General features: G+C 45.1%; 1 protein-coding gene across 1 annotated transcript in view; it reads right to left on the reverse strand.

Annotated features, from left to right (window-relative positions):
• ESR2 (estrogen receptor 2) overlaps positions 1 to 13,507 on the reverse strand; it is a 74,436-nt gene that overhangs the window by 45,490 nt on the left and 15,439 nt on the right. Inside the window, exon 3 of the mRNA XM_084826560.1 lies at positions 11,170 to 11,286. Coding sequence (XP_084682686.1) covers positions 11,170 to 11,286 — 117 coding nt within the window. The remainder of the gene's footprint in view (positions 1 to 11,169; positions 11,287 to 13,507) is intronic.

Raw genomic sequence — 13,507 nt, forward strand, 5'->3', positions numbered from 1 at the left:
GATCTTACTGTTGCTTCTTGACCCTCATACAGGTTTCTCAGGAGACAGGTAAGGTGTTCTGCTACTCCCATCTCTTTCAGAATTTGCCACAGTTTGTTGTGATTCACACAATCAAAGGCTTTAGCGTAGTCAATGAAGCAGAAATAGACGTTTTTCTGGAATTCTCTTGCTTTCTCCATGATGCAGCGAAAGTTGGCGATTTGATCTCTAGTTCCTCTGCCTCTTCGAAACCCCGCTTGTACTTCTGGTAGTTCTCGGTTCACATACTGCTGAAGCCTAGCTTGTAGGATTTTGAGCATCACCTTGCTGGCATGTGAAATGAGCGCAATTGTGCGGTACTCTGAACACTCTTTGGCATTGCCCTGCTTTGGAATTGGAATGTAAACTGACCTTTTCCAGTCTTGTGGCCATTGTTGAGTGTTCCAAATTTGTTGGTTTATTGAGTGCAGCACTTTAACAGCATCGTCTTTTAGGATTTTAAATAGCTCAGCTGGAATACTGTCATCTCCGCTAGCTTTGTTGTTAGTAATGCTTCCTAAGGCCCACTTGACTTCACTCTCTAGGATGTCTGGCTCAAGTTCAGTGACCGCACTATCATGGCTATCAGGGACATTAAGACCTTTCCTGTATAGTTCTTCTGTGTATTCTTTCTACCTCTCCTTAATCTCATCTGCTTTTGTTAGGTCCCTGCCTTCTTTGTCCTTTATCATGCCCGTCTTTGCACAAAACGTTCCCGTGAGATCTCCGATTTTCTTGAAAAGATCTCTAGTCTTTCCCATTCTGTTGTTTTCCTCAATTTCTTTGCATTGTTCATTTAAGAAGGCTTTCTTGTCTCTCCTTGCAATTCTCTGGAACTCTGCATTCAGTTGGATATATCTTCCCCTTTCTCCCTTGCTTTTCGCTTCCCTTCTTTCCTCAGCTACTTGTAAAGCCTCATCAGACAGCCACTTGGCTTTCTTGCATTTCTTTTTCTTTGGGATGGATTTCGTTGCTGCCTCCTGAACAATGTTACGGACCTCCGTCCATAGTTCCTCAGGCACTCTGTCTATCAGGTCTAATCCCTTATATCTATTCCTCACCTCCACTGTATATTCATAAGGGATATGATTTAGGTCATACCTGAATGGTTGAGTGGTTTTCCCTATGTTCTTCCATTTAAGCCAAAATTTTGTGATAAGAAGCTCATGATCTGAGCCACAGTCTGCTCCAGATCTTGTTTTTACTGACTGTATAGAGCTTCTCCATCTTTGGCTTTAAAGGACATAATCAATCTGGTTTCGATATTGACCATCTGGTGATGTCCATGTGTAGAGTCGCCTCTTGTGCTGTTGGAAAAGAGTGTTTCCTATGATCAGCGTGTTCTCTTGGCAAAACTCTATTAGCCTTTGTCCTGCTTCATTTTGTACACCAAGGCCATGCTTGCCTGTTATCCCGGTGATTTCTTGACTTCCTACTTTAGCATTACAATCCCCTATGATGAAAAGGACATCTTTTTTTGGTGTTAGTTCTAGAAGGTGTAGATCTTCATAGAACCGATTTGTTCTATGTAGAACAAATATTCTATGTAGAATATATGGAATAAGTCAGGAATATGTTGAAAGGATTTGTTCCGATTGTAGGTCTTCATAGAACCGATCAACCTCAGCTTTTTCGGCATCAGTGGTTGGGGCATAGACTTGAATTACTGTGATGTAGGGGTGCACGAACGTCACTTACCTGGTCTCGCAGCTTTTCGCGGTGGGGGGGAGGCGCTTCGCTGCTCTCCCCGCGAAGTTCAGGCCGGGGGGGGGAGGCTTCCTGCCTCGCCCGGCCGAAATTCAGGCCGGGGAGGAGGCGCCTCGCCTGGCCGCGAAATTAAAAGTTAAAAAAAAAAACACGCCCCCGTGATAGGCTACGTGACGATTAACGTAGCCTATCACGGCTAGATCTGCAAAGTCAGCCGTGATAGGCTACGTAAATCGTCACGTAGCCTATCACGGGTGACTTAAAAAAAAAAAAGTGCGTACGCAAATGGCGGCCCCCAAAGGGAGCCGCCATTCGCGTTCCTTATTTGGTCGCTGTAGTCTACGTAAATCTTTACGTAGACTATGGCAAAAATAAGGGCAACGCAAATAGCGTTGCCCTTATTTTCGCCGTAGTCTACGTAATCTTTACGTAGACTACAGCGACCAAATAAGGAACGGGAATGGCGGCTCCCTATGGGGGCCGCCATTATCCGTACGCGCTTTTTTTTTTTAAGTCACCCGTGATAGGCTACGTGACGATTCACGTAGCCTATCACGGCTGACTTTGCAAATCTAGCCGTGATAGGCTACGTTAATCATCATGTAGCCTATCACGGGGGCGTTTTTTCTTTTCTTTTATTGGAATGGCGGCGGCGGCAGCCGGTCAAAAGACCGGCTGCCGCTCCCACCCCGGACGAAGACCCGACGAACCGCCGGCCGGACCCGCCGCCGGGAGGGACATTCGGGAAAGGTAAGTCCCGTCCCGGTGGGGGGTGCGGGGGGGTGCGGAGAATTTCTCCCCGAAACTTGTTCGGGGGGCCGAACACGTTGGTGCTCGGCCCCCCCGAAGTTTCGGGGAGAAATTCTCCGCCATCCCTGCTGTGATGTTGAATGGTTTGCCTTGGATTCGTACCGAGATCATTCTATCATTTTTGAGATTGTACCCCAGTACTGCTTTTCCCATCCTTTTGTTGAATATGAGTGCTACTCCATTTCTTCTAATGGATTCTTGCCCACAGTAGTAGATATAATGGTCACCTGAATTAAATTCACCCATGCCTGTCCATTTTAGTTCGCTGATTCCCAAGATGTCGATGTTCAATCTTGCCATCTCATGTTTGACCACCTCCAGCTTGCCTTGATTCATTGAACTTACATTCCAGGTTCCTAAACAATATTGTTCTTTACAGCATCGGACTTTCTTTTCACCGCCAGACACATCCACAGCTGAGTGTCCTTTCGGCTTTGGCCCAGCCGCTTCACTCTTTCTGGCGCTACTTGGAAATTCCCTCTGCTCTTCCTCAGTAGTATATTGGACACCTTCCGACCTGAGGGGCTCATCTTCCGGCATCATATCTTTTAGCTTTGTGATACATTCCATGGGGTTTTCTTGGCAAGAATACTGGAGTGGGTTGCCATTTCCTTCTCCAGTGGACCACATTTTGTCAGAACTCTCCACCATGACCTGTCCGTCTTGGGTGGCCCTACACGCCATCCCCCATAAATTTGTCTAATCCCCTTTTAAAGCCATCCAAATTGGTGGCCATCACTACATCCTGTGGAAGTAAATTCCTACTTTAACTGTGCACTGTGTGAAGAAGTATTTCCTTCTATCGATTCTGATCCTGAATCTCCCACCAATCAGCTTCATGAACTATGATACTGAGTAAGGTACAGTAATTAGAGCCCTGCTAGATCAGACTGAAGGGCCAACTAATCAAGCAACTAGGGATGGGCGGATTACCTACTTGCAGGTCTGTGGGGAATCTGCCCACGGGTGGGAGACGATCCGTTCCTCCCCCCAGAATCCTCTTCAGCTGGCTCCACTCCACAGCAATTCCACGGAGCCGTCAGCTGGGTCCGAAGCACCAGAGTTACAGTCGCCATGCTGTATCGCTGGTAGGGATGTCAGAGAATTTCGCCACGAATCTCAGGGAGGCTGAATGCCAGCGCATTTGGCCCCCTGAAATTGGTGGCGAAACGGTCTGCCCCCCTGCCCCCCGCCGGGACGGGACTTACCTTGGGCGAATCCTCCTGGCGGCGGCGGCGGCAGCAGTTCGGTGGTGGAGGCGGCGGCCGGTCTTCCAACCGGCTGCCGCCATTTCCAGTAAAAAAAACAAAAAACAAAAAAAGTGATAGGCTACGTAAAGATTTACGTAGCCTATCACAGCTAGATTTTAAAAAAATACCGTGATAGGCTACGTAAATGTTTACGTAGCCTATCATGGCTGAGTAAAAAAACAACAACTGTGCGTACGCAAATGGCGGCGCCCATGGGCGCCGCCATTTGCGTTCCTTATTTTGGCACGTCTAGTCTACGTAAACATTTACGTAGACTACAGCGAAAATAAGGGGAACACAAATAGCGTAGCGTCTACGCTATTTGCGTTCCCCTTATTTTCGCCATAGTCTACGTAAATGTTTACGTAGACTAGACGTGACAAAATAAGGAACACAAATGGCGGCGCCCATGGGTGCCGCCATTTGCGTACGCATGGTTTTTTTTTTCCCCACTCAGCCGTGATAGGCTATGTAAACATTTACGTAGCCTATCACGGCTGATTGCAGGGACGCAAACGGCGGCGGCTACAGCCACCGCCATTTGCGTCCCGGCCGGCCAGGATTCGGGGGTGGAGGGACTGAGTGCCTCCCCCCCAGCCAGAATTTCAGGGGGGAGGGACGGAGCGCCTCCCCCCACCAGAATTTCGGGGGGAGGGACGGAGCGCCTCCCCCCTGCCGCGAATAAAATTTCGTTCAAGGTAAGTGACTTTCGTACATCCCTAAATTCGCTAGCTGAAGGGGACTTGACTGACTGCGGCCGCAAATGGCATCCCGGACACCATTTGTGGCCATAAAGGTCTTAGTTTAAGCTAAATGCAGCCACGGCTGCATTTAGCTTAAACTAAGACCTTTACAGCCGCAAATGGTGTCTGGGACACCATTTGCGTCCGCAGTCAGTCCCCTTCAGCCAGCAATACGGCATGGCGGCCGTATCGCTGGCAATCCGGAGCCGGAGGATCCAGCCGAAGAGGATTCTGCGGAGAGGCGGAGGTAAGTGTTCCGTTCCTCCACGGACTCCGGGGGGCTGGATTCTTCCGAATCTTTAGAATCCAGCATCATTGGAGTCTGTGGCAACCTGTTTCCTACAGTGTCCAACCAGATGTCTAAGAAGCCCACAAGGAGGTCCTGAAGGCAAAAGCCCTCTCTCGCTGTTGTTCCCCAGCAACTGGTATGACATGGCAGCAGTAGATCTTAGTGACATAGGGAAAAAATATTAAATCATAGAATTAGAAGAGATCTAACCCCTGCTCAGTGCAGGATCTGCAATGCAGGATGTAATGGAAGCATCCCTGACTGATGGCTGTCTAATATGCTTAAGTGCCTACAGAGAAAGAGAGTCCACTACCTCCTGAGGCTTCTTGCCATTAGGAAGTTTCTCCTAATGCTTAGCTGAACTCTGCTTCCCTGCAAATTCTACCCATTTGTTCTAGTCCTGCCCTTTGGAGCAACAGAAAACAAATTTCTTTTGTCTCCTGCATGACAGCCCTTCAGATATTTGACACCTGTCATGTCTTCACCTAAACTTCTCTTCAGCAGGCTAAACATACCCAGATCTTTTCACCATTACTCATAGGACTTAGTTTCTAGACCCCTCACCGACCTGGTCATCCTCCTCTGGACAGTTCTTAAAATGCCGTGCCTAGAACTGACCAGCACAGAACATAGCCCATGATCTTCCTGGGAAGGTTGCCAAGAATTCCCTAAGGAGCAGCTTCCCATTTTCCCTTTGAAAGTGATAGCATTTTTCATTCCCAGTCCCATTCTTCACCTTTTACATGAAGTTCAAGCAACTCCCATTGACATAACCATGGCCCCACCACAATGCTTTAGCACGCCAGCACATTGCTGCCAATTTTCTTTTGAAAACAGTGAAAAGATAATTCATTGCATGTCAGAGATTTACAGCGATTAAGCATCGAAAAGAATACTGTCCATTAGGTCTATTTACAGCTTCAATGGAGGCAATCACCAATACTGATAGCCCATCCTCAAATCTAAAATTACACATATCATCTCCCAGTTTAAATATTTGATTGCTGCTTCCCAGATTATTATAATATTTTTCTGATTATTGCTAAGCACTCCTCACTTCACTGAATGCTATGTTCCAGGGGCAACATTATGGGGTAACGTTTCCTTTGGATGAGAGAACACTGGAGACTAGTCTTTGAAATATTTGTTTTATTTACAAATATACAAGCACAGCAGAGAGAAGAAAACTGGGTCCTACAGCAGGCCTTAAAATTGCTGATCCTGGATCAGATATCCAAAAGAATAGTCAAGACCCCTACAGACCACCAGGCTGCTTCCATCCAGCTTGCTGTCTGATTCCCTGTCTACTAATTCAAATTGCTACAACACTGCACTGGTGGTTGCAAAGGTAACCTGGGGCAAAGCATAGTATCCCCCCACGACACACACATCCGGGTCCATTTCCAGGCCCAGTTCAAAGTGCCAGTGTTAACATTTCAAATCCTAAACAGCTTGGGCCCAGGTTACCTGAAGGATTGTCTCCTCCCATATATATCTTCCCAGACCCTATAATTGTCTTCAGCAGACCTCTCCGGAAGCCCCTGCCAAAGGAAGTGAGGTGGGTGGCTCCTATGAAGAGGGCATTTTCTGTTGTGACACCCCGATTGTGGCATGAGCTCCTCAGAGAGGCTCACCTACCACCTACACTGTGGTCTTTTCGGTGACAAGTGAAGACCTTCTTATTATCCCAGGCAGTTACTCTTTCAGTTTCTGTTGTTTTAAATATGTTACTGTATTTTTTAAATCTTTGCACTGCTGCTAGGTTTTATTTTGCCTTTTATTTTGATTTTATGCTGTGGTTTTAAACTTTGATATTATGTTTTATCATGTTGTATTTTATGGTTTAAATTGTTGTGAACCACCCAGAGAGCTTAGGATATTAGGTGGTATAGAAATGTAATAAACAAACAAACAAACAAATAAACAAATAATTACTGTTTCTCTACCCCTCTTACTTGCAGAATTGTGTCATCTTCCAAAGGCAGGGGGGAGAGACTGCCTCCCATTAGCTCCCATTCAGAGAGGATGAACTTGTCAGCCAGAACTAATAGCCAAGAACCATCCAGCAGTGTTAGTATTATTGTTTCATTTGTGCAGTGGTGTAGTGGAGCCAGGATTCACAGTGATGCAGCGCCAGCACTTTTCTATTAGCAGGAATGCTGTTGCCATTTGTCCCTCCACCTTCCCTCAGAAATCCCTGTTCTGTCCGGTGAGGTAGTGCAGAACATTTTCCAAAATGGAAACTTTTCGGAAAATGTTCCCAGTGCTTTATTTTTCCGTGGAAAATATTCCATTCCATAAGTTCATTAATAACGATGAATCTGGAGGGCACCAGATTGTGGAAGGCTGAATTAGTATGTCAACAGTTTTCAATACATTTGTTTCTTTCTTACATTTAAACAATGTAAGGGAAGTACATGCTATTGTCTTTAAATTTTTACAGGTATTCCACTAAAAATGTCTAAGGGTGCAACCCTATGCAGGTTTAGACAGAAAAAAGTCCTAAAACTCTCAGCAACAATCCAGCTAGCCACACTGACTGGGGCATGCTGGGAGTCGTAGGACTTCTTTTCTGTCTAAACCTGCATAGGATTGATCCTTAAGAGAGCAATCCTATGGCCACTAGACAGTGTCTAGACAGCCATAGGATTTTTCCGTTTCTGGGTCTGAAACTCGGGCTCCAAGCTCAGTTCCCAGAAACCACACTCCCCACCCCCTCCACCACTGCCTCATAGGCAGCACGGTTCTTCCCCATTTCCACACTCGTAACCACAGTGCAGAGAGGGTGAAAAAGGAGCATTCCCGGGGGCGAAGAGAGGAGGAGACCACAAAAGCATCGTTACGACACTTCCTATGTGCTGTCCGGCATCCCCCCCACGCACACTCCAATGTCCCCAGCTAGACAGCCAAACTCAGCTGTCTAGCTGCAAATGCAGGGTGGGCGGAGTGTGGAGGAGAAGATCCAACTTCGGAGGTGGCCTACTCTCCCGATAAGATTGCTCCCTAAATGATATATAATTTAAATCACATTTGGTGTGCTTTAATTCCCCCACCCTCCCAAATATTTCAGGTCAAATACCTGTAGTGTATTGGAGCAAAAAAATAATATGGGGAACTTTTTTAGCTTTGTTGTTTATTTTATTTGTATTTAGTAAATATGCTAAATTAAATCACTTTCAGTGATTTTTCAATACAAACTGAAAAATTTCCAATGCAAATGACCCTATGGAAATTAGCCCAATTTTCACTGGAAAAAAGTCCAGAAAAAATTCCAGTTCAAAATTTTCCAGAAAACCCACATCACTAATTTTCTCTGAGCTTACTTGTAATCTTCATAGTAAGAGGGGGCGAAATGAATCTCCAAGTAACAATATATATTGTTCCCTGTAGTAATGCAAAATCTTTTGGGGTGACTTTGTCTTGAAAGGGCAATTAAGATCCATTAGTTTTACAAAAGCCCTGCTCCTGGTGGAGATGAAACCTGCTAGAACTGGTGTGTTAATATGGATCAACACAGCAGCCTGAAGTTTTGGACTCTCCTTGGGGGTGTCGCTACGTGCCTGCACTTCAAAATTTACCACTACACCACTGCATTTATATTTAGCCCTCTCTACAGGAGCTCACAGCAGCATATATAGGACTATCCCACTTTATCCTGGCAACAATCCCACGTAGTAGGGTGACAAACAGAAGTGTGCACTTCCAACCCTGCAAGGTAGGACAGGCTGCAAGACATCCTTTTTTGTATACTTTGGAGGTAGAGCTCCTACCACTCACATGATTAAGAATGGTTCTTAGCCTGAATATGTGGGTAATCCAGGTTTATGGCTTGGAGTTATGGAGAAGGAGAACCCTTTACCAGAGCTTCTTTAATCTCCTTGAAACCATGGTAAAATGTACCAAGGGTTAAGACCAGTCTCAGGCTACGCAAAAGAACTAAATCAACTCCAGTTTCTAACTGAGTATATTCATTCAAGAGCCAGGCAGAGAGAAGTTCAAAAATTGTCAATTGTTTTTAAAATAAAATGAAAGATGGAATTAACTAGCTAGATTTTACTTATTAAGAACCTAAATCCTAAGAATAACTCACCAAAGCAGCTTGCAATGTAGGGGGTACCTGGAACACTGCAGTGTGGAAGAATCTAATCTTGACTCTTCACCACCCAGGCACCCACTCAAAGGCAAAGCAAAATTTCACAATCAAAGTCAGGGCAGGCCCTCCCATGAAGCAGAGTGAGGTGCTCACAGCAGGTGGTGGGGCGGGAGGATTGGTGAAGGCACGTTTTCTCTCTCGCCTCAGGCAGTGAGAGGGCTTCTGCTGGAGCCGATCAAAGTTATGGTAGGAACTCCCATAGAGAGGCTGGAAATTCAAACTGACCTGAGGTGACATGATCATGCATCCTCCAGATATTCCTGCATGTACCTTGTAAAGTGATGAGCCATGGAGAGTGAAAGAGGAGAATTTGCCTCAGATATGTAAATGTGGACTTTCTTGATACCTAAAGATGCCTAGGTCATGTCTGAGCATCTTTCTTGGAATATATGGAATAAGTCAGGAATATGTTGAAAGGAGCAGAGAAGATTGGTGGTCAAACATAGCACAGTGAACTTCATGGCTGGACGGCAACTTCTGCCCAGGACTTCCCTCCAATGCACTATCCATTATGCCACCACAGTGATTTATACCAGTCTTCCCCCTTATCTGAGTCTTCCATATGTTTCATTATATAGCCGCTAGATGGTGCTGTGGTCTAGCTCCTCTTATTGTGGGTTTACCTCTTTTCAGGAGGGAACTCAAGCAAGCACTGTAATTTGATACCTCATTATCTCCGATCTTTTAAAAAATGGAATAAAGGTCATTTAATGCGGGAGACACCCTGGAGGTGGATGACATTGTCTAAAGGACCCACAAACTTCTGTGAGTAACCAATCTCAATAGCAGGATAAAAGGTCTGTGTGGAGAAGCCCATAACCTCTCCCTGCTACTGTTCACATGGCCTCAAGATGAACCAAGAGCCTCAGCTCTTATTGATGGGAAATGTACATCTTTTTAAACAGAAATGTACATCTTATTTTCGCAATAGTGTAATGGCCATTGGCTTCCAAAGCAAATACTTTTGATACATTATGGAGGGGCGGGGGAGAATACATTTGGGTGTTGTTTTATCATACCGTAAACAACCTAAACCCTTTTTCATAGCTTCTATGATTGCTCCAAGGAAAGAAAACAGTACTTATTTTCCACACCTTACCTCACTGCATCCTTAATAATGCCAATTTATTTTAAAGTCACAGACGCATGTAAGTCAAAAGGAGATTTACTTCCTAAATAATCAGACCAAGCATTCAGTCTCTTCTGCTAAATATGCTTGTGTTAATCTCAGCAGCCTAAAATCCAAGGCTGACAGACTTTACCTTTCTCCACAGTTGTCTTGTAAATGAACTGATTTGGGAAGCCTGAGAGAATTCAGCTTTGATTGCAGTATATCTATAATTTCTGTTTTCCACTCCCAGAATAAAACGATAATGACTGAGCTGAACAGGCTCCCAAAATGAAAATGAGACACAAGAAACTTCAAGAGAAAAAAGTTAATGACTGAAAACTGCTTCAGTATGAAGTCATAAGTACTAATAATACTTCTGCCTTAAAAACTATACTCCAAGTTAACCGAAATCTGTGACACTGAGGTCTAGGGAAGCATTCCTGTATCCTGAAAATGTTTTCTTTCTTCCAGATGGTTTATTTTACAAATATGAGTAAAATAAAATGAAATTATGTATTGCCAAAATTATACAAAATAAGCAAAACCTAAATATTTCAATCTAGAGGATTACAAAATGATTTCTCTGAAAATTCTGTGATCTGGGAGCCAGATATGGTAATTTAGCCCTTATTCTTCAAAATCTAACAGAGTGTGATGGTACATGGAAGGGGCATGGCTCTGAGGGGACACCATTAAAACATTCTTAAATCACCTAATTTTACCAGCCACTTCCCAAAGATCCGAAAACTCCTAGTTTAGGCCTGTTTTCCCCATGAAATATAACATCCCTGGCAGGTGCCATGAATGGCAGACAGGGACATACAAATGGATGCCCAACCTGGGAAAATTTACGGGAATGACACACACACAGACACTTTTCTCCCCAAGGCATTTCCAGAAGACATGGATGGTTAAGCTTGACTTCAGTGATGAACCAGAGCTTCAGATCCCACTCTTGATGCTAATGGAATTTAAACATTCGTAACTGTGGTCTGGATTGGAGCCCATGACTGCTTTGGAATGTGAGCAAAGATCTACAGCTGAGTAATTCTACAGGGGCAAAAGGCCCAAGGGAACAAAAAACTCACCGCATTTCATCATCCCTACTTCGTAGCATTTCCGGAGTCGGCAAGCCTGGCAGCTTTTGCGCCTGTTTTTATCTATTGTGCATTGGTTCGTTGCTGGACATATATAATCGTTGTGACCTGCATGGAGATATAAAAGAAAGAACATTAAAAAAAGAAAAAAAATCCCTGCTGCAGGCAGTTACATCTTTTTCTGACTTGTGACACGAGGCATTTGATACCATGAGCCAGCAATTCCTGTTTCGCTGTTTTGTGGGCCACCGGTCTGGTTGCTTTGTCCTTGGAGGACCCCTGGATTGTCTTACCATACAGCTGCCATGTGGACAGCTTCCAATTCCAAATGAAGGTTCAGCCCCTGGATTGCCCCATGCAACTGAACTGAATGCAGGGTGTGTGGCCCTGAATAGTCAGTTGTGTGTCCTTGATTTGACAAATAACATCCCAATGCAGAGCAGGCAGAAGCTTAGAAAGGCCAACTAGCGGCCTAGCAATATTTCCCCCTTTCCTTTCATCCCTGTGTTCAAGGCAGCTGCATGTTTAACCCAGGAGTAAGTCCCACTGTGTTCAATGTGCTTGCTCCCCAGTGACTGCGTTTAGGATTGCAAGTGCAACCTTAATTTGTAAAATGAGAGCATCTGGGTTACAAGTCTCATACCAAGTCATGTGTGGGTGACCACCTGTAGAATCAATGCATGAGAAGGAGCGCTCCAATCCCACCCTTCTCCACTGCTGCATCCTCTACTTCTGTAGGGCAAAGGTCTGAAGAGGAGAGTCTCTCCATGTGAGCCAGGATGCTGATTTTCCAGGGTGCTGGCTCGTGTGGAAAGTCTCCACCAATACAGGAGGCTTCGCTCTTGAGGGCGTGTAGGTTTGAAAAAGCCCCCATTGGAACCAATGGAGGCTTTTGAAAAGTCTTAATGTAGTGTGGGAAGCGGCACTGACTGGAGATAAGGCAGGGGAACCTGCAGGCTGGACGGGGACCTCCAGCAGGCCAGGTTAGGCCTATGGTCTGAAGGTTCCCCATCCCTGCCCTGTAGCCTTGTATTTAAGCCCTTGTCTGGTAGCCAGAGGTGCAAAGGGATCCCATGCAGCTGAGGGAACAGGCTGATGAAGGAGGGGGAAAGCGCTCTACCCTTCTCTGCGCCCAGAAAAGAACCCAAGCAGGCTGCCAGAGGAGAGGAGCCCCCTTCTCCATGCCGGGTGTAGAGATACAGTGGGCTGCTGGAGGAGGGACAGAAGTCTTGGTCCTTCCTCTGCCAAGCCCCAACAGACTAGTAAACACTTCGAAGGCCAGTGGGCTTATTTTAAAGGCTTGCTTATAGAGAAATAAGCAAAGCTTGAGGGCAGGGCAGGTTTCTATTATTTCTTCCTCTTCCCCTTCCCAATATATAAGCCTCAAATCCTAGTGAAGCCAACAGCTGCTTTGCAACATACTTTTTTCTTTCTTTTTTTAGTGGGAAGCTGCACCGGAACTCTTAAAGAGAAGGGTAGGATACAAATGTGATCAACAGTTTCCCATTATTAAATATTTCTATTCTACTTCTCCTAATGGCCTATGGACTGGTATCTGAATCCTAAGAATGGTTTATCCTTGGAGCAGAGAGAGGTATCTATTAAGGCCTTTGGCTATAACAATTAGAAAATGTGGAATCAGGGACCCAAGCAAAGATTACATACATATTTGTTAATCTATTTTATTATATGTGTATCTTATTTTTCTTCCAACAGAGGCCCAGGCAGTGTAAATATGGACCTCCCAGGCGGTCTCTCATGCAGGCACTAACCAGACCTAGCTCTGCTGAACTTTAGCAAGGTTGCTTGCCCTCAAACAAACAACCTCTGGCACCATCTGAGTGTAATATAACAAAAGCCTGATAGCAGATTTTGGAGGAAAAAAGCATATTTAGAAGGCAGATTTTGCTACCAACAATTTTTCTGCTCCAAATTACACCTACAGCTGCTCCCCCTCCAACTGGCCACCCCCACCCCCGAACAGTTCCACAGATGGCTTTGGAATACTGAGAGGGTAAACAGAGATTGGAATAGGGCTGCAAAGTGGTGGTAGGGCAGAAGCCGTATTTCCAGTGGTGTAGTGGCAAAATTTGAAGTGCAGGCACTTCATGACAGCCCTATAATCACATCTCCAAGGAAAATCCATAGACATGCCCCCAGGAAGTAAATATATTGCTTTTCTACCATTTATACTAAAGTTGTAAAACACCTTGAGCTTTCACAAAAGATTTTCAGCCAGTTGAAATGCAACTTCTAGCTTTTAATTACAAATCCAAACAATCTTGCAAAGAAAGTGTTACCATTCGAACTGTAAGCTTGAAGTAGGAAA

Source organism: Heloderma suspectum, chromosome 1 (assembly GCF_057233095.1).
Source record: "Heloderma suspectum isolate Gila_16-S chromosome 1, 16-S_ref, whole genome shotgun sequence".
NCBI classification, from domain to species: Eukaryota; Metazoa; Chordata; class Lepidosauria; order Squamata; family Helodermatidae; genus Heloderma; species Heloderma suspectum.